We start from the raw sequence: 21,426 nt of genomic DNA, 5'->3' as shown, positions 1-21,426 counted from the left end.
CAGCACAGGCTCCAGGGGAGGGGCTGGAGCTGGGGGCAGCCGCACGGGCCGAGCGGGGCCGGGGGGCGCCGGGGAGCTCTGGCGACTCGGGGAGGCGCCCGCTGGCCGCGCCTGGGGGGTGCGCGCCTCCATCCCCTCTTCCCTTCTACCGGCGGCTCTCGGGGAACTCCCCGGCCCGGCTCGCCTCCGGCGGACCGGGAGCCTGCCGCGGCGGCCGCTTCGCAGCTTCCCGTCCCGGCAGCCCCGGGCGGCCAGCGGGCAGGAGGCACCCCTCGCCTCGCCCCCGCCGGAGGAGATCGCTCGCCTCACCCGCGGGTCCCTGGCGCTCGCCCGTGCCGCCGAGACCCGCGCCCTGCGCGCCGCCACGCTGCTCCCGGGGACCGCGCATGCGCCGGAGGGGCGGGAGCCGGCGCGCGACCGCCGGGCTGCAGTACCGCGCTTTGGACACAAGGCGGCAAGCAGCGGAGGCGGCGCGGCCTGCTGCTGGCCCCCTGTGTCCGTGCCGGCGCTGCAGTTCCGCGCTTCGGCCACGAGGCGGCAGCAGCAGCGAGCGGACGGCGGGACGCGCGTGCCCAGGGGCGGCCCCGGCGCTGCGGTTCCGCGCTTTGCGCGCCGAGCGCCCGCCGACACCGCGCGCCTGAGCGGCAGCGGCGTTTCCTTACCGGGAGGAAGCAACGAGCGCGGCGGCACCTCTCGCCGGTGCCGCATTGCCGTTACCGTCGGACGGCACGTGCAGGACAGGGGCAGCCCCGCGCACTCGCAGCCTCCGAGCTGCAGTACCGAACGTTGGTCGCAGGGTGGCAACTGCCAGGGCTTGGCGCGGCGCGCCAGCGCGCATGCGCGGCTCCCAGCTGCAGTACCGAACTTCGGTCAATAGGCGGCGGAAGAGAGCGCTGGCGAAACGCGCCGCCACCGCGCATGCGCGGCTCCCGAACGCCAGTGCCACGTTTTGGTTGCCAGGCAACAGCAGGAGTGCCGTAAAGCGCGCCACCGCGCATGCGCGCTTGCCGAGACGCCATACCGCGCTGTGGTTGCTAGGCAACAGCGGCGAGGGCCGTAAAAGGCGCATCGCGCATGCCCGCGCCTCCTGCTGCCGTACAGCGTTTTGGTTTCCAGGCAACAGCAGGAGCGCCGTAAAGCGTGCCGCCGCGCATGCGCGGTTGCCGTGATGGCGTGCCGCGCTGTGGTTGCTAGGCAACAGCGTTGAGCGCCGTAACAGGCGCAGCGCGCATGCGCGCGTCCCCAGCTGCAGTACAGCATTTTGGTTGCCAGGCAACAGCAGGAGCGGCGTAAACCGCACCGCGGCGCATGCGCGGTTGCCGCGACGCCGTGTCGCCCTTCGGTTGCCAGGCAACAGCGGCGAGCGCCGTAAAAGACGCATCGCGCATGCGCGTCTCCCCAGCTGCCGTACAGCGCTTCCGTTGCTAGGCAACAGCAGGAGCGCCGTAAAGCGCGCCGCCGCGCATGCGCGGTTGCCGAGACGCCGTGTCGCGCTATGGCTGCTAGGCAACAGCGGCGAGCGCCGTAAAAGGCGCAACGCATGCGCGCCTCCCCAGCTGCGGTACAGCATCTTGGTTGCCAGGCAACAGCAGGAGCGCCGTAAAGCGCACCGCCGCGCCTTCGCACTTGCCGAGACGTCGTGTCGCGCTATGGTTGCTAGGCAACAGCGGCGAGCGCCGTAAAAGGCGCAACGCATGCGCGCCTCCCCAGCTGCCGTACAGCGTTTTGGTTACTAGGCAACAGCAGGAGCGGCGTAAACTGCGCCGCCGCGCATGCGCGGTTGCCGAGACGCCGTGTCGCGCTTTGGTTGCCAGGCAACAGCGGCGAGCGCCGTAAAAGGCGCACCGCGCATGCGCTCCTCCCCAGCTGCCTTACAGCATCTTGGTTGCCAGGCAACAGCAGGAGCGCCGTAAAGCGCACCGCGGCGCATGCGCGCTTGCCGAGACGCCGTGTCGCGCTTCTGTTGCCAGGCAACAGCGGCTAGCGCCGTAAAACGCGCTACCGAGCATGCGCGCCTCCCCAGCTGCCGTTCGGCTCTGCAGCAGCCGGACAACAGCGGGTGCCCAGCCATGCGCGCCACCGCGCATGCACGGCTCCCGGACGCCTGTTCCCACCTTCGGTCGCCAGGCAGCAGCATCCCCGCAACGATCCTCTTCTGAGCATCAGCTGCAGGAGATGACTGACAGCTCAACCCAGTAGAGACCAGCCACAGGCGGTAACTACTTACTGGGGGCACGGGGCTTACATTGCCCTGCCCTTTCCCCACTCGCAGCCCGGGCAGTCACCTTCATTGCCTCCCTTCCAAAAAGCACCTGAGGGGCTGGAGCGGTTACAGCAGTCAAGCACAAAGAACAGACAATTCGGGCAGTCGCTTCTCTCCCTGCCCCCCCACCCCATTATCTAGACAGGAGAAGCAGCACAGGGAACCTGCAAGGGCAGGGGGGACGGGGGGTTCCCCTGGACCAAGCCCCAGGGACTGCTGTATCCGTCTGCATGCAGCATCACGGTTCTGGGAGTGACAGCAGCCAGTCAACAGATGCTGGCGAGAGATTAAAAAAAAAAAAAAAATAATAACGCCTGGTGCAGGTGACAGCCTGAAGGCAGGCCACAAGAGACCCAAAGCTGCCTCGTGCCAGGGGGGCAGCTCTGTTCAGCAGGAAACGGCGCATCCCAGCGGACCAGATGCGAGCGGCCCACCTGCAAGCGAGCGATACCCTGGCGATCCTGGGGCTCTGTTGGGGTGGGGCGCACCTTTCCTCACCTCTGTGCTATCACAACTCTGCTCTCCTAATCCTGCACGCACGCAAGGCTTCTTGTGCGGGGCTTGTCTCTTATCGAAGAGACGCTGCACCGTGTTACTTACCGCCCCGCCCTCCGGCGTGCAAAGTAATTAGACGTGAAGCAGGGAAAGCAAAGCGGCGCGTCGGGATAGTAGATGTTCTCGGCAGATGACCGCAGAGCCCTCGAGGTTCCATCTTTGCTCCCTACAGGAGCGTGGCTCCGCACCCCTTGCCGCTCCCCCCAGCAAGCGTCACGATTGCCCTTTGCTGTCTGCAACGTGCAGCACCTGCACGGCCCGAGTACTGCTGCTTACGGAGCAAGAGGCGCTCGCTATAAAGCGGCAATGAAGAACAAGGACGGCCCGTCAAGATGGCAGGAGGAACGCAGAGAGCCTCCAGCATTAGCCAGGCAGGGCTTGCGACTCACCTCGTGTCGTGGTCTAACGCCAGCCGGCAACGAAGCCCCACGCGACCGCTCACTCGCTCCCCCGCCGCCAGTGGGACGGGGAGACAATCGGAAGGGCGAAAGTGAGAAAACTCGTGGCTGGAAACGAAAAGAGTTTAATCATTAAAAAGAAACAACAGCAACAACTTGTAAGGAAAAGAAGAAAAAAAATGACAGAGAATGGGGTGCAGGCAGCATGCCAGGGGTCTGGAGCCTGACAGATGATGGGGGGGGGTGGTGTGGCATATGGAGGAGGGAAAGGGGGGGGGGGGGGAGGGCAGGAGATAGGAGAGCAGGGCATGCGGGGGGGAAACAACTCGCACGGGTTAAAAACTCGCGTGGGTGAAGGGGGCGGGCCGGAGCAACGGGGGGCACATGGGGGAGAAACACACACGGGGGGAGGGTAGGTGAGGGTACAAAGGTGGATGGGGGGACACGGGCGGGGATGACCTACCCCAGGGAGTCCACCCGGGATGATCCACAGCAGGTAACTCACCTGGGATAACGCGCAACAGAGAATCCACACCAGATCATCCACACTGGGAGGACCCCCAGCAATGCCCCTCAAACTGCCTGTGCTTCGCCCCCAATCTTCCCCAAACTGGCGAGTTTTTTTGCTTTTTCAAAATACTCAGTTTGGGGTGTGTTTCAGTGCTTTTCCACAACATAAAAAGGGGTGATCTTTTGGTTGTGGTTTTGCGCGTGAAAACGGGGTGGGATTTTTCCTTTCCAGCTGCACAGATCCAGGCGGATTTGGCTTTCCCAGGAGTCCCAAATTCGTTTGTTTTTTTTTTCCCCTGTTGCAGACCCAGAATCAGGGGGGTTGGGGTTGTCCTGGTTTTGGCTGGAATAAAGTTAATTTTCTTCCGAGTAGCTGGTACAGGGCCATTTTGGATTTAGGACGAGAATAACGTTGACAACACACCGACGCTTTAGTTGTTGCTAAGCAGGGTTTATACTAAGTCAAGGACCTTCCAGCTTCTCATACCGCCCTGCCAGCGGAGGCTGGGGGTGCACAAGGAGAGTCGCTGAGCTAAAGGAGGATTCCGGGTAAACAGGTCAGCTCGAAATACACCACCCTCCTTTAAAAGTTAAGAGCGATTTGAACACTTAAAATCAGCATTTAGGCTAATTGATACCATTTTGAACACCTGCTTAGCACACAAGTAAACACTCTTGCCGGGGTTGGAAAACGTCTCCTCCCTTCCTTACAGCACTGCTGCAGGGAGAGAACCCCGGGAGGCTGCGGGACGAGGTCGTACACAATCAGAATCTACGCTTACGGATCCACCGCAACAGCTACAGCCCTTGCGCTGCTGCTGCTGCTTTGCATCTTGCTTGTTTGGTGAATAAAGCTGAAAGTGAAGTGGAAAACTTCAAAGAGCAAAATGAAAAATAAAGAATAAATCTCAATAATTCACTTTACACTCAAAGGGTGTGCCCACATTTATATACATCCAATAAAAATACTTATACGATAAATGTATAGTGTAATTTGATTTTCCTTTTCCATTACCTTAACTTGCACAGCTCTGAATTCCTACCATTAAATTATCTATCTCCAAAGTACACAGTTATAATGTGACTAGGGGTTTTTGTGTGCGTTACGTAATGAGGAGGAACACCTGGCCAGCTGCGCTGCCCAAGAGAGGTGCTACTGAACTGCCAGGGAAACACACCATTGAAAGCCAGACAGAAAGAAAGTACTTCAGAGCACTCCGTCAAAACGTCAGGAAAGAAAACCCACAACATTCAGTTGCCTCTCTTTTTAAACATTTAGAAAAATACCTAACTGCTTACATACACCTCATAAATGATATACTACAGCTATTTGGCAGTTACACTTTAAACAATGCAGGTCAATTTGTAAAATCCCCAGTGCTGCAATACCTCAGACTACCAAAAAGGACTGGCGGATTTCCTAATGCTTTTGGCTGTACTGAAGCACGCAGAGCAACACATTTTCATGTTGTCGCGACTGTTACAACTGAGAAACCAAAGACCAGCGATGCCATCAACTTTAGGAAGATGGGCGGTGCTTGGGTCTTTGGAAGGAAATTGACTTTTTTTTTTTTTTTCTTTGTTTAAAGAGAGTGAAAAGTCTTGTTACTGATGACTTCCACTGTCAAGTCGATCACCTCTGAAGATCCACTCCGATGGGAAGTTCATAAAACAAAATTTCTTTGAGTGACAAAGACTTCCATTTTGGAAAATCTCTTTCCAACTGAAGTCAAAATGACACGCTGTAGGTTAAAGGAAAAAATACATTACTGAAGCAGTAACTCATCAAAAACAATCAGGACTCACTGTCACTAGTTACAAGGCTGCCAGTGCTTCCTGGGAAAGCCTGGAAAACACACAGATGTGACGCCAATTTGTCCTGTTTTGTCCACGTCTCTTCTTTGACCTCGATTGCTTTTAGCACAGATGCTAGTTATCTCAGTAAGGTTGTCGAGTACTCCTATAAGATATTTTAAAAAAACTCATGGACTGCAAAAGCATAAAGCTTTTATCATGAAAACAAAGTCTGTTTCTTCTGAACAGCTGAACTCTTACGAACAGTTTCTTCCCTCTTTTAGTACAAAATTATTTTCACTATATCATTTACTAGCAAGTGCACACAGAAACAGAAGATTATGCTTTCAGGAAGAGAAAATAAACGGAGGGAAGTAAACTTTGCATAGGTGTAACATGCTCCAGAACAGAACTTATTTTTAGTATTTGTGTTAAAATATTTCATATTAAAAAAATGTAGAAGGAGAGTTGGCACACTCTTAATGTTAAAGTCCATACTGCAAGTACCTTTGGAAAAATGCAGACACACATTGTAGGTGTCCCTTGTACTTGCAGACCACTATGGATTCTTTCCATCTGTCTCGTACTGTCATGGCAGAAGAAAGGGCAAGCACAGGCGAAACGGTGCCAGCTGACATCCAGCTGAGAGAAGAAAAAACCCTTTAGCATAAAGCTGGGTAGGAATCCAAAGCTGCCTTTTTTTTGTGAAGGTTTGTGAAGACAGTACAAGTCAGTGGAGGAAAAAGCATTTTTGCATCATCTTTGGCACAGTTGTTGACACAGACCACTAGAGCTTTTGCATTTTTTAAACAACCGTGCCTTTTTTTTTTTTCTTATTGACTCAGTAGCAGGTTTAGTTTCACTAGAACTCACTTCCTTAGATACATGCAGAAGACAGACATAGGTATCTATGTACATTTTCTCAAGCCTAAGTATAGCCAAGACTTCGTCACCCTATATCTCACAAGTTGAGTATTTTTGTTAAGAGCACAGCAACACATCTGTCTTTGTGAACTCCCTCGTTGCAAAAAAGGAATGATTTTATCCAGGCCATTGCTCCAAAAGGTCAAGATCTTTTAAAACCACAGTTGTGCCACCAAACCTGCTTAGGGTCCCTCCTGGCTTTTGACTGCCCTGAGATTTAGCAGGCACACGCTCCATTCCATCTGCCCACAGCAAAAATACGTTAACGCTCTCAGACCCAGAGCACAACCCTACAGATGTCCACACGCACACCCACCCCTTGTTGTTTTGATGAGGAGCCACCAAGCATCCCTGCGAGCACAGCTGCATGTGCCAGATCAGTTTCACCTACACCGTGAATTACCGTTTTTAGTGAATGTAGTCGCTGACACTTGAAACTGAAAACCGTATCTCAACGCTTTGCCACAGTAGAAACGACCCATCGCTAGAATGCTACAAAAATGCAGTAACACAAATTGCAAACCCACAGCAGCAACAGCTCCAGAATTATTTACACCAGGAACAAGGGAGGAAAAATAAAACAGCTTCATCTCACACTCAGGGGAGCGGCAGACAGAGAAAAGGGTTGGCATTCTGAGCCCTTACAGAAAACAGGCATTATCCTTCCACTCCTCAGACCGTCCATTAAAGTCTAAATACCGCAACACTACTATTGCAACGTCAAGAGTAGCAAACAACAGCCCTGTTGCTGGACTTGCCATTGACCCATGCTATTTATGTAGCAGGACACATACACAGAGGGACGTGTTTTGCCACACACAACCCTGAACTTCCTGAAAATTTACGTTTACCAAAAAGAGCCATTTGGAACATATTGCCAAACAACATTTGGCAATAAAGCTTTGATGCGTTTGACACACGCAAATTTTTGGTCACTCGCTATTTGCTTCCTGTTGCTGCTGCTGTTCTTCCTTCAGAAATTCTACTTGTAGCCAAGTTATTCACTACTGGTTCAAGCATTTGCCTTCCTGGTATTACCAGCACATTCACAGAGGCAAGTAACTTAATTGCTCTTCTACAATTATCCAAACGACAATTACAGCCATGAAAGAGGAGGAGAGGTCAGGCAGCAGAAGAGCTCTGCAGGCTGGCACCAGTCAATATTGCACTCTTTTAAAAACAAACAACAACAAAACAAAACCGTGACCCTGTAGCTTTTTTTTTTTTTTTTTTCCCCCTCTTTCAGAGCTCATCCCTGCCTCAGCATTTTGTCTCGTCAGAGCATGAAGCGCAGGTGATCCGCACCCTGACAACTTTTGCGTGTGATGAATGCCTGTTCAGAAGTAGTCCAGATCTGCTATTGTCTCACCAGACCGGTGTCATTTTTATGGTTTTAATCATCATAACTCAAATTTGATTTACTCACGCATTTGTGAGGAAACTAATTAACTTTTAGACACTGCCTCTCCTTTTTTTGGGGGGGGGGTGGCGGGGAGGTGGAAACGTGTTAGAGACTGAAAAACATTACGATTCAGAGCTCCCAACCATGACGGAGTGCTGGAGAAATCAATGAAAGCAAAGACCAACAGCAGCAACATCAACTGAAAGTTGGCTTTAATTCCGGTCACGTACTTAAGCGACTCTCCAAGTCTATGCCTCGGTCCTATGAATGACTAGTCCTTTTTTGGAAGGACAAACTTTTTTACTTAAAAGTCCTAGACTGAAGACTCCGCTGAACAGAATGGGGATTGTGCCATGGGACAACATGCCATCGACACTCTTAATGGGGGGAAAAAAAAAAAAAAAAAATCAAAAAAAAATAAAGTTTAAGTACCAGTTTCCATCATGTTTCACTCACTACATTTCTACTGGCATCTAGGTGCTCAAAAGTGAACTACAGGGACACCACATAGTCCTAAAAATTCAGTTACACATAAAAAAAATAAAAGGCTATTTCCAACTTGCCCATAAAATCAGTATGAACAGAGAGAAGAGAAAGACTCGACCCTAAAGAAGCTAACAGGCAGCTCTGAATTTACCAGACGTGAAGTTTTGTTCTTTCACCTGAAACAAAAACATATCAAGGGACCAGTTCAAGAACAGGGCACGATCTGTTAACAGCAATTTTTCCATCAGCTTTTCTGCACTAGCAGCAAATTTGCCTTTTCTGTGGGTTTAACGTGGAGCATCCGTAGTGCCCTCGAACTCGCAAGTGTTTCTCTCCGCTCCCCCAGCCCGATACGTGCGATTACCTGAGCAGCAAGCGGAATTACCCACGCAGGATTTTCTTCGTGTGACGCGGAAGGTGACGCTGGGAAAAGAGGAGACAAAGAAATGAACCTGCTTGTCGCACCCAGCCAACGGTGAAAAGACAGGGGAGGATTCTGCCGGAAGGGCTCTCCGCACCCCAGGAGCTCCCACCGGCCCGTTTCTCTCCCCTTTGCCCGGTACCGAGGGGACGACGACACCTCGCCCGCGCCCCCTCGCAGGGGGGCTGCCCCAGGAGAGCCGGGGGACCCCCACCTCGCTTCTGCCCGCGGGAACGGACCGGGCGAGACCCTCCACGCAGAGAGAGGAGCGTGGCGTGGATTGCATCCCCGAGGGAAGAGGCCGGGCTCCCCGCCGGCAGAAGGACGGCTCGCCTCCCTGCTGCTCGGAGCTGCTTGCTGCGGACAGCCCTGCCTGCGCCCGGCCGCCCTTCGGCCGTGCTGGGAGCGCGGTCCGGCCGACGGACGCTCCAGCTAATCGCGGCTCCTGCTCGTTACAGCCGCAGGTACTTTCGCCTCTGGCTAATGCACGCTCCAGACAGCGGACACCCCACCTCGTTCCAGCTCCCGCTTGCTACAGTTCTGGCTCGCTGAAGCCCCAGCTCCGCGCTGAAGCTCCGGCTGATTTCAGCTGCTTCTCCTTACAAGCTCCAGCTACGTGCAACGGTCTGGCCTTTCCACAAGGTTGTATATCAACTGCTGTCAAAACTGGAGCATTGGGATTAAACGTCAGAGTTACACGCCGTATAAATAGTCGTTAGTTCGGGCAATTAATTACTGAACAACTATTCTGAGCAGCGCAGAAAGAAGAGCTGGACTCAAAGAGGGCACGTGGGGTCTGAAAAGCGCCTTTCCCCCCACAGACCATCGCAGAAGTTGAGTGCGGCCTGCTGCGCGCCGGCCTCCCGAACTTCGGCGTCCGACACCACCAGACCCCCATCTCCGGGGAGGGTCCACACACCCTGCCCACCCCCTGCTTCCCCCCGCAGCCCCCAACACCCTCCCACCCGCCTGCCAAACCAGCCACGCCGGCTTCCGCTTTTGGCCCCCACGCCAGCGGACTCGGGGCCCCTTTGGGAGCCAAAAACCCCGGCTGCTGAGCCTGTTCTCAAGGCCCAAAAATGCAGGGCTGGACCTCTGTTTCTCGGCCCAAAGCCGCGCAGCTTGGTCTGTTTCCAAGCCCCAAAATCAGCTGCACGAGCCTGTTTTCAAGCCCCAGGAACAGAAAACTTGGGTCTCCATTTCTGGCCCCCAAACCAGCTGACCCCCTTTGCAGTCCTCGTGGGCAATGCTGGGGGGAACGTAGCTACCCCACAGCCCTGCACCCCCGGGGCCCCATGCGCAGTTTTGGGGAGTGCTCGGGAATTGCAGAGGGCCCGGCCCCACACCTCTGCGGGGCAGCCCCAGCACAGGCAGGGTGTCGCTTCATTATTGCTGTTTCAGGCTTGCTTTCCCCGGCATCACCGCCAGCGCCCGGCACACACGCCAAACGCCCCAGCCGAAGCACCCCTGCGGGGAGCCGTGCCCAGCCACCCCCAGCCCGGCCCCGCTCCAGGACCCCCCGCCGGCAGCAGCCGGGGCCCTTCCCCGGGATTGACAGAGAAGTAAGGGACAGAGAACAGGACAGAGGAATGGAAGGAAAAAACACGGATGAGCAACAGGACAAAGGGATGTAGAGAAAAGGAAGGAGGGAGAGAGAAAAAAAAGATGAGGATAGAGCGTGGGACATGGAAAGACAAAAAGCTGGATAAGGAACAGGACAGAGGGACTGAGGGTGGTGGGGAGCAGGGAACCAGATGTAGATTAAGACAAGAGGTGGAGAAGTGGGAAAAACAGTGATGGGCTGCTGGACAGAGACAGATGAAGAAAAAATAGGGCCAGAGTAGGGAAGAGAGAAAGGAAAAAAGGGACAGCTGGCTGAACAGGGGGTTATAACTAGAAACAATGAGACAGGCAGCAGGACAGAGGCATAAAGGCAGAATAACCAGGGAGAGGAAGCAGGACAGATGGTGAGGGGGGAAAAAAAAAAAAAAAAAAAAAAAGGGCCAGGGAGCAGGACTGAGAGATGAAGAAAGAAGCATTATGGGTAGAGGGATATAGAAAAGAAAGCACAGGCTGGAAGAAGTACAGGGCAGGGGGGAACAACGGATACAGATTAAGACAGAGTGATAGAACCCAGACAGACAGCAAGAGGAAGAAAAAAAACAGTGACAAGCAGCAGGCCAGAGAGGGGGGGCAGGGGGAAGGAAAGAGGGATACAGAAGACAAGTGAGGGACAGGGACCAAGAAAATGGGATATAGAGAAAAAAAGGAGGGATGGGGAGCAGGACACTGGGATGGAGAACAAGTGAGAGCAACGGGGAGAATGACAGGGAGATGGAGCCAGAGGAAGAAGAGGGACCGAGAGCAGGACAGAGAAGTGGAAAAGGAAAATTAGGGATGGGGAGCAGGACAGACGGGTCCTGGAGAGACAAGGGACCCAAGTATAATGACAGAGAAAGAGGGAGGAAGGGAGGGAAGGACAGATGGCGAGCAGCACAGCAGGATGCAAAAAGAAAGAGAGGAATGGGCAGCAGAGAAATAGAGAAAGAAAATGGTGGAGAGCTGGAGAGAGAACTAGAAGGAAAAATAAGACAAGGGAGAAGACTGAGGAGCAAAGAGAGAAAGGAAGGTAGAAGGAGGATAAGGTCAGAAAGGTAGAAAAATCAAGAAAAATAATAAGGACGAGAAGCCCTGCAAAGAGATGGCACAAGAAAACATAGAGCCAGTGAGGAGGACAGAGGGATAGAGAGATGGGGGAGGAAAGGAGAGGAGGGAGAAAGGAGGAAGGAGGACAGGGTGCAGAACGCACAGACAGAGAGAGAAAAAAGACAGGGAACAGCAAAAAGGGATTGAGAAAGAAAGAAAGAAAGGGTCAGATCAGTACAAAAAGACCAAGAAGGAAAAATTAAAAAACCAGCAATGGGCTAGAGGACAGAGGCAGAGGAAGATAAAGGGCCAGGTAGCAAGAAAGAGGAGGAGAGAAAGGGGAAAAAGTCAGAGCTGGTTGGACAGGGAGGTATAGCAAGAAATGACCAGACAGGCAGTGGGACAGAGAAATAAAGACAGAAAAACCAGGGGCAGGAAGCAAAACAGAGGGACAGCGAGAGGAAACAAGGGGCAGGGAGCAGGACAGAGGTGGAGAAAGAAGCATTGGGGCAGGATAGAAAGAGAAAAGAGACAGGAAGAGGGATGGGAGACAGGGGGGTGGGGACAAGGAGCAGGACACAGATTGTCAGAGAAAGACAGGGAGCAAGACAAGGTGATACAGAGAGAGAAAAAAGGGACAGGGAGGCAGGACAAAGTGGAAGACAGGCAAAAAGAAGAGACGGGGAGTAGGACAGAGATGGAGGAGAAAAAGCCTAGGATGGGCAGCAGGACAGATAGCTGGAGAAGGGAAAAAAGCACCGAGCTGCAGGACAGAGATGGATTGAGAAAACGCAGTGACAGGGAGCAGGACAGAGTGACAGAAAACAAAACAAAAAAAAAAAACAAAGAGGGAACAAGACAGAGAACGTGGGGAAAGGCAAGGAGGAGGACAGAGAAACAGAAAGAGAGTGAGAGGGATAGGGAGCAGGACAGAGAGATGGAGCAAGAAAGGAAAAAAGGATGGGAGGCAGAACCAAGGGAAAGAGAGACAAGGATGGGGAGCAGGACAGAAGGATGGAAGAGGAGAAAATATAGCGATGGGCTGCAGGACAGAGATGAAGGAATTAAAAAACAAGACACAGGGAGCATGACAGAAGGACAGAGAGAGAAAAAAGGGACAGAGAGCAGGCCAGCATTAGAGGGGAAAGAAACAACAGTGATGGGCAGCAGGAGAGAGGTACAGAGAAAGAAAAAAAAAAAACTGAGGAAGACAGAAAGGACAGAAGGGACAGCTAGCTGGATGGGGGGGATACAGTTAGACAGGATAGGAGAGGGAATGGGACAGAGAGAGAAAGACAGAAAAGATAGTGAGAGGAAGCAGGGCAGAGGGACAGCAAAGGGGGGAAAAAGGGAAAGGGATGTGGACAGAGATGGAGAAATAGGCAGCAGGGACAGAGGAAAAGAGACAGAAGGAGGGACAGGGAGCTGGGCAGAGAAAGAAGAATCAGGACAGCAGCAGGACAGAGATGAAAAAATGGGATGGTCAACAGGACAGAGAGCAATATGAATATGGGCAGGGAGCGGGACAAAGGGACACAGCAAGAAACGACAGGACAGGAAGCAAGACAGAGCGACAGACAAGAATAATGTCAAGAGACAGACAGAGACCGTGAGAAGCATAGTGGGTTGGAGAAAGAGAGACAGGTATTAGGAGCCCTGTAGAGAGACAGAGGATGAATAAAAAAGGGCCAGGGAGCAGCACAAAGGGTCAGAGAGAGTAAGAGATGAACAGGAAGGAGGACCGGGACAGTGAGATACACAATAAAAAAAAAAAAAAAAAAAAAAAACACACACCCACAAAAACCAGCAACAGCGAGCAAGACAAAGGGATAGAGAGAAAAAGAGAAGGAAGGAGGGAGAGACAGGAAGGCAGGGACACAGAGCGGCACATACAGGCACAGAGAGGAAAAGAATGCCAAGGAACAGGCCAGAGGAATTGTGGGGGAAAAAGAGATGGATGCAGATCAGGAAAAACAGATGGTGTCGTAGTTTAACCCCAGCCAGCAACTAAGCACCACACAGCTGCTCACTCACTCCCCGCCGCCCAGTGGGATGGGGGATAGAATCGTGGGAAAAAGAAGTAAAACTTGTGGGTTGAGATAAGAATGGTTTACTAGAACAGAAAAGAAGAAACTAATAATGATAACACTAATAAAATGACAATAGTAATAGGATTGGAATATACAAGTGATGCACAATGTGATTGCTCACCACCCACCGACTGACGCCCAGCTAGCCCCCGAGCAGCAATTCCCCCAGCCCCGCTCCCCCCAGTTTATATACTGGGCATGATGTCACATGGTATGGGATACCCTGTTGGCCACTTTGGGTCAGCTGCCCTGCCTGTCCCCCCTCCCAACCTCTTGTGCCCCTCCAGCCTTCTTGCTGGCTAGGCATCAGAAGATGAAAAATCCTTGACTTTAGACTAAACATTACTTAGCAACAACTGAAAACATGGGTGTGTCATCAACATTCTTCTCATACCAAACTCAAAAACATAGCACTATACCAGCTGCTAGGAAGACAATTAACTATCCCAGCTGAAACCAGAACAAATGGAAAAGGAAAAAAAAACCACCTATGGGCTGCAGGAGAGAGACGGAGGATGAAAAAAAGGAGGGAGAAGGAGCAGGACAAGAACCCAGAGAGAAAAAAAAAAAAGGGGGGAGCAATCAAACAAGAAATAAAGGGAGAGAGGAAGAAGGAGCAGGACAAGAGAATAGGCAGAAGAGGAGAGGTACAGGGAAGCAAAAAAAAAAAAAAAAAAATCACAGCAGCTTGGGAAAAAAGGGGCCAGAAGAGGGGCAGGGAGGGACTGGGACTCACCACAGTTCTTATTCTCGGTACTGCCAGAAGCCTTTGCCAGTTCAGACGTTTCCTTCTCCTTCTCTCCTTCCTTCCTCTTCTGTAACTCCAGTCACTTGACTGTCCTCCACCTAAAAGAATACGTGGATGTATCACAGCTCTTATAAGACGAGACTTCCTAGACATGTAGCCTCGCTCACTCGCACACTATGTGGCTGCACCGTGCTGTTAGTGATGCATACAGACCCTGTAGTGCACACTGGCAGTCTGACCTGCTGTGGATTATGAGGAGGGATCCTTCCACACCCGGAGAGGCAGGCTCTCTCTTGCCTGCAGTGGGAGGCAGCTGCCAGCCAGATGACCTTCCGTTTCTTCTTCTTTAACATTCTCTAGCCTCTCCAGCTTCAGCAGCTCCTGTCAACAGCCAGTAAGCGCTCCGCCTGTCCCTCTGCGCTCCCGCGCCGCGAGGAGAGGGAGGCCAGGCAGAGGCAGCCCACGCAAGCCTGAGGCTGCTGCAGTCAACGGCATCCCCGGGGGACGAACGGACAACCGCACCCACAGCGTGGCCTCTGGGAGACAGAAAGAGGCAACAGTGACCATTATTACCGTAGCTCAACCCTGGCCGGAGCCCCCTCCTTCCACAGGGGCTTCCCCAGACGCCGCTCGTTCCCCGCACCGCTGCTAACAGCACCCACGTTAAAAGAGACTCAAGAACACCGGAGGGCCAGCTTGCTGCCCTCACGACAGGGCTCGGGGGCTGTCTGCGGCCAGAGCACAGGCTTCAGGGGAGGGCCTGGAGCTGGGGGCAGCCGCACGGCCTGAGCGGGGCCGGGGGAGCTCTGGCGACTCGGGGAGGCGCCCGCTGGCCGCGCCTGGGGGGTGCCCGCCTCCGTCCCCTCTTCCCTTCTACCGGCGGCTCTCGGGGAACTCCCCGGCGCTGCCCTGGCCCGGCTCGCCTCCGGCGGACCGGGAGCCTGCCGCGGTGGCCGCTTCGCAGCTTCCCGTCCCGGCAGCCCCGGGCGGCCAGCGGGCAGGAGGCACCCCCCGCCCCCGCCCTCGCCCCCGCCGGAGGGGATCGCTCGCCTCACCCGCGGTCCCGGCGCTCGCCCGCTGCCGCCGAGACCCGCGCCCTGCGCACCGCCACGCGGCTCCCGGGGACCGCGCATGCGCCGGAGGGGCCGGAGCCGGCGCGCGAACGCCGGGCTGCCCCACGCGCAGGACGGCGCAGGCGCCCGGGAGGCGCGTCCGCACGGCTGGTCGGGGAGCGGGCGCAGCGGGAAGCCCGCGGAAAACCACGCGAAACCGGCGACGCGTCTGAGCCGGTCGGACTCCGGGGGCCGCGGCGGCGGCAGCGAGGACTACGCCGCGCCCGAGAGCCACGCTGCTGCCCGGCCGCCGAGTCCGCGAAAACTACAGCTCCCGGCATGCCCCGGGAGGCAGCCCGCCCTGCTGCCTGACACCGAGGGGACGCCGCTTCCGTTTCCGCCCACCCCCACGCCGGCGCAGCCGCAGTCCCCGCCGAGCCCCCAGCGCCGCTCCGGGCACCTCCAGCGCGCTCCCGCCGCCCGCTACGGCGCGGCACGGCCCCGCTGCCGCTCCGTGTGTCCGACACGGCCCCCGTCGTTCTCCTCGGGGGTTTCCCCGGAACCCGCCGGGCGACTGCGCAGCGCCGCCACGGGGCCTGGCCCCCCGCCCACGTGCTCCCAGCCCCCCTGTGAGCCCCCAGGCGCCCCCCGGCCTCGGCACGGGCGGCCCCCACCTCCCCCGGGCTACCCCCGCCTGGGACGTTCGCGGTCCGAGGGGCGCCCGGCCCCGCTCACCTTCTCCCGAGGGGCAGCCGCAGCCCGGCGACCGCTCCGCTCCTGCCTGGGCTCCCACCGGCCCCGCCGCGGCCCCTCCCCCGGGCAGCCCCCCTTTTCCAGGGAGGGGCCGTCGCCATCAGCCTCACTGCCCGCAGCTGGGGCTCCCCCAGCCCTGGCCCGCAGGGCAACGGGGACGGACGGACGGTGTTCGTTCAGCCAGTCGCGCGCCTAACGAGTCCTGCCAGCGAGTCCGCTCCGGGGCTCGGCCCCCCCCCCCCCGACGCTCCCCCTGCCCCTGGGATACCTCGGCAGTCGGTCCCAGAGCCACGCTCATCGGTCCGTCGGGGAACGCACGGTCGGTCGGCTGGCTCCCGGAGCGATGGGCTGCTGGGCAGAGGCGAAGGCTGCCAAAAACGAGGAGCAGGACACTAGAAGAGAGGAGAAAAGCGGCAGCTGGCTGGACAGCAGGGATGCAGTGATACCAAAAAGCCGGTCGAAGAAACTCTCTAAGACTCGTTTTGGAGTTTCAGAAAGCAGGCATTCTTCATTGCAGCGCTGGATGCATGGGGGATAGTTCCACCTAGCGTGCGTGCCACAGCTTTAGCACTAACAGGTTATATAGACTAACTAATTGCATATTAATCACATTAGTATACATATACATAAAAATGATTGCAACTGATTATCTTAGTACTGCCTACATCTGATCATGCACAATGAAGGATCCATTTGAGTCGAAGGGCTGCTTTTGCGACCACCGGCCCCATTTTAAGTTTTGTTGGCTGTCCTTGAAGTCTTTATTCTTGTCCTTGTTCTTTGATCTTGAAGCTTAACACAGTTTCAGTCACGTGGTCAGCTTCAACATTGTTCTCATCTAGCGTACAGGAACATCTAGTCATAAGAGCAAAGAACTGCAAAACTTATGAATAATTACTAGTTAATCACTTGACTAGATTTTGTAATTATCTCCCCGGTTACCCTTTGTCTATTGTTTCAACCATAATGTTAATATATGATCATTTATCAAATCTCACTTGCACAGTCACCTAGCAGCAATCCAGTTTTCACAGAAGGTACAAAATATTAAAACCATAAAAGTTCGAACAAACCACATGAAATGTATGGACATATGCTATCAGTTCCCCCCTTTCTGTTTGAGGCTATTAATTCCTTTAGTAGTCTCACCTGAATACAGATCGTGTCACAGCTTGTTTAAGACAGCTAAAAGTGACACAGATTATAACAATGATGATAACAATCTCAATTACATTTTGTAAAAGCCCAGCTAACCATCCAGTCGGAGAAAATCCAAAGTTTTGAAATATTTTGTTTAGCCAAGAGCTTTCTATGTTTGATCTCAATTCCCTACTACTTTGAGCTACATGTCTTATTCTATCTGATGGTTTAAATCACCTGTCACATTTGGTATGTGGATATAACACGAATCAGTTGAAAATCCAATGTACCCACATACTCCATGTTCTTTTAGTAGTAGTAAGTCTAAAGCTAACTGATTTTGCAATGCCATTTTACTAGTAGCCTGTCCTTGTGCATTGAGTTCATTTAGCCCAGTTTGAGTAGCATTAGCTAATGTTTCTACTTGGAGTGAAAGATTGTGGAGAGTAATTTTATTTTGAAGAGTTGTTAACTGTGGTAAGAATATAGATTCCAATACCTATCCTATTTTGGTTCCAGTACTTGGTGATTGCCAGGAATCATCTTCTCATTTTACCCGATTCCACTATCAAGGCCGTGAAGGGGATTTCTTCCAGAGAGGGCATAAAGTTAGTAAGCCTAAAGTCCATTGTTTACTCTTGTCCTTCATGGGAAGGTGAGTGGACCACGTACCATCACTACTCACCCAAACAGTTAGTCCTAAACTTTCCACCTGTCCTTTAATACAGTCAATTCCAGGCCAAATTCTCCTTCCATTATTAGGAGGGGACCAAGTATCATTTAAAACATTACTATAATTTTTACAAGCACATCCCCATCTTAGAGCTTTAGCTACTGGATAAAGTCTTTGAACTTCTGGGTCAGAAGAATTACAAGTATAGACTTTCATACAGTTCCATTTAGGATGTGTGATTTTCTCTGTTTGTCTAGTCCAATCTAAATTCCCATAGATAGTTCTGGTTCTGGGTGGATCTAATAAAGGCCCTGAAACTCCAGTAAATTCCAAACACCATTCTGTATTTTGAATATGATCCCAAGTTCCTCTCTGCACTTGTCTCCATGGTTTTGGCAATTGGCAGCCGCAAGGGGTGTTTGTACAAGTTTCTCCTGAAGGACGATAAATTAATTCTTTTGCCCACAAGGTGGATGGTTTGGTAATGTTACAATTCAAAATGCTATAATTCCTTCTTTCAAAGTTTAAAGAATAATTGCCATCCAAATCCGTCCAATTTAATCTGCTAAACTGATTCTCATTGTCCCACATCTTTTCCCAAGTTTTGTTTAGATTCAGTGTCAATATTCCCCATGGAATTGGATTTTCAGCTGACTTTGGAATCGGAAGGCAGGCTGTTATTGAGGTTAAATTTTGTACCTTTGCAAAACCTTGAATCAATTGTAAAACTAGATTGTCTTTTATCAAAATCACAGGGATGACTAATATCAGGATTAGTAATTCAGACAAGAATCGCTTCATTTTGTTTATCTTATACTACAGATTCTTTTATCATGTCAATTTGTGATTCTGCCTTTGTAATTTTACTTCTACTATTATTTATCTTATGTTTAGAACAACTTAAAAGAAAATATTTAAAACCTATAACACACAAAAGGATTACTGCCCCTGAGAATATCCCTAATAACAACCCCAATGTTACAAGCTTTACACAATTGTTCTCCCAAGAGCATAGCATGAAACTTATTTATAGATTTTCAATTTCAAAGGACCGGTTTCTTTAGACTTCCAATTCCCTGTTGGTGCTTTCTTTATTCTTGAATAGTGAAGCCAAGGTCCTTTTCCCCAAACCTTTACTGGTGTATATGTTGTTAAAATTACTTGATACGGTCCTTTCCACTTCTCAGCTAGTGGTTCTGAAGTCCACGATTTTACATATACCCAATCTCCTGGTTGGAAGGGATGCGCTACTGTGTCCAATTCTAAGGGTCCAGCTGTGGAGACATGCTGACAAAGTTCTTGAAAAGAGTTTCCTAAAGAAATCATAACACCCTTTAAAGACATATCTTCAAAAGCGCTCAAGGTATTTGGAACATAGGACCCTTGATATGGTCTTCCATATAACATTTCATAAGGACTTAAATTTCCTCTTTCCCTTTTGGCTGTACTCTGATTCTTAATAGAGTCACGGGTAATGCTTTAACCATGTAAGTGAGGTTTCCTGACAAATTTTACTCAGCTGTTGCTTGAGAGTGTAGTTCATTCTTTCTACTTTCCCACTTGTTTGTGGTCTATATGGGGTGTGATAGTGCCAATCTATAGACAATACCTTGCTCAACTGTCTTACAATCTTTGCTATAAAATGAGGGCCATTGTCACATGACATTCCTACAGGGACCCCAAATCTTGGTATTATCTCTTTGAGCAAGATTTTAACTCCTTCTCTTGCTTTGTTGGTGCAACAAGGGAAAGCCTCAGGCCACCCAGTGAAAGTATCAACTAGAACTAGGATATATCGATATGGTTCTTTTCGGGGCAATTCTGTAAAATCAATTTGCCAATATTCTCCTGGTGAATTTCCTTGGTTTGTAATTCCAAAAGTAATCTTATTACTGGTTTTGGAATTATTGTGTATACAAATTTCACATCCCATTGTAATTGTTCGAATAATCTTTGTCATATCTCTACTCAAAATACACTTTTGTAAATGCTTAACAAGGTTTTCTGTTCCCCAATGTACTTTGCTATGTTCAGCTCAGACAATTTCTCTCATTATTGCGGGTGGGACTATTATTTGACCTGTCAATGTTACAGCCCATCCTGTCTAATTTTTGTTAGCCTGCAATTTAATAATTAATTTTTCATCTTTTTTATTATAATTTGGAGCTTCTTTAGGCAAATTTACTTTTTTCTCTGGAACTAATGCTAGGATGCCTTTTTCTGCAGCCTCTTTAGCAGCTCTATCAGCCAATCGGTTACCTGTTTCAGGGACAGCCCTACCTGACTGATGTGCTTTACAGTGCATTACCATGACTGCTGTTGGCTTTTGAATGGCTTCTAACAATTTCAGTATTTGTTCTGCATGCTGAATGGTGGTTCCTTGTGCAGATAACAGTCCTCTTTCTTTCCATATCACTCCATGTGCATGTACTACTCCAAAAGCATACTTTGAGTCTGTCCAAATGTTGACTCACTTTCCTTGACTTAGTTCCAGCGCTCGAGTAAGAGCTATCAATTCAGCCTTTTGGGCAGATACATTCGAAGGCAAAGCTCGCAATTCAGTTACCTTCTCAGTACTAGTTACCGCATGTCCTGATAGACTTTTTCCTTCACGGATAAAACTGCTTCCGTCGGTATACAGTTCCCAATCTATTTCTTCCAGTGGCGCATCTCAGAGATCCGGTCGGCTGGAGTAAACTTCTTCGATTGTCTGCAAGCAGTCATGTTCTAGTTTCCTTTCAACTTGATCAGTTGTTAAAAACACAGCAGGGTTAACAATGGTAGTAGTTTTTAAGTAAACATCATCTTGCTCCAGCAACACCACTTGGTATTTCAGCATTCTACTAGGGGATAACCAATGCCCCCCTTTCTGTTCTGGCACAGTAATTACTATATGGGGAACATACACAGTAATTCTTTGTCCTCAGGTGAACTTACGAGCTTCTTGGATCAGTAGCACAGTTGCAGTGATGGCTCTCAGACAACCAGGCCATCCCAGACTCACATTGTGTAATTGTTTCAAGAAGTAGGTCACAGCTCGCCGACTTGGTCCCAGATATTGGGCCAGGACACCCAGAGCTATACCTTTTCTTTCGTGAGTGAAAAGTTCAAATGTCTTTGTGAGATCTGGCAGGCCTAGGGCTGGTGCCCCCATTAAAGCCTGTTTCAGTTCTTTGAAAGCAGCTTTCCCGGCATCAGTCCAATCTATAAACCCAGTGTTTGAGGTTTTGGGCTGCTCATATAAAGGTCAGACCAGCAAGCCACAATTTGCAATCCACAGGCGACACCACCCAACCATTCCCAGATATGCTCCCAATTCTTTCAGAGTCTTAGGTTCAGAGATGACAAATTGCCTCTTTTCTCTCAGTTCCTAATTGTCTCTGTCCTTTTAGGATTTCAAAACCCAAATAAGTTACTTCTTTCTGGGTTATTTGGGCTTTCTCTTTTGACACTGGATATCCACTAATTCCTAAAAAGTTCAAAAGGCTAATAGTTAACTTTGTGCATTGTTCTTCTGTCTCCGCTGCAATTAACAGATCATCCACACATTGCAACAAGATTCCTTGATTAT

General features: G+C 51.5%; 2 protein-coding genes across 4 annotated transcripts in view; both read right to left on the bottom strand.

Annotated features, from left to right (window-relative positions):
- The window catches only part of MSH4 (mutS homolog 4), an 85,268-nt gene that overhangs the window by 2,258 nt on the left and 61,584 nt on the right, over positions 1–21,426 (bottom strand). The window contains exons 1-5 of one of the 3 annotated variants that reach the window (XR_005933656.1): positions 15,293–15,489; positions 14,451–14,773; positions 14,226–14,335; positions 8,697–8,755; positions 3,208–6,162 (exon numbers count right to left, since the gene is read on the bottom strand). The gene's annotated coding sequence lies outside the window, so the exon portion shown is untranslated. Of the gene's footprint in view, positions 1–3,207; positions 6,163–8,696; positions 8,756–14,225; positions 14,336–14,450; positions 14,774–15,292 lie in introns of those variants that run through there. The other 2 variants (XR_005933657.1, XR_003925903.2) reach the window with 2 other exon arrangements.
- Positions 595–15,281, bottom strand: LOC115348701. Its single transcript, XM_030031768.2, has 2 exons — positions 15,039–15,281; positions 595–1,491 (listed from the first exon to the last, which is right to left on the bottom strand). Exon 2 carries the CDS (start codon positions 1,379–1,381, stop codon positions 659–661), a length of 723 nt encoding a protein of 240 aa, XP_029887628.1. The 5' UTR covers positions 1,382–1,491; positions 15,039–15,281; the 3' UTR covers positions 595–658.

The sequence above is a fragment of the Aquila chrysaetos genome, chromosome 12 (genome assembly GCF_900496995.4).
Source record: "Aquila chrysaetos chrysaetos chromosome 12, bAquChr1.4, whole genome shotgun sequence".
In the NCBI taxonomy this organism is placed as follows: domain Eukaryota; kingdom Metazoa; phylum Chordata; class Aves; order Accipitriformes; family Accipitridae; genus Aquila; species Aquila chrysaetos.
The sequence above is the reverse complement of the archived record's forward strand: the minus strand, read 5'-3'. Positions and strand labels throughout refer to the sequence as shown.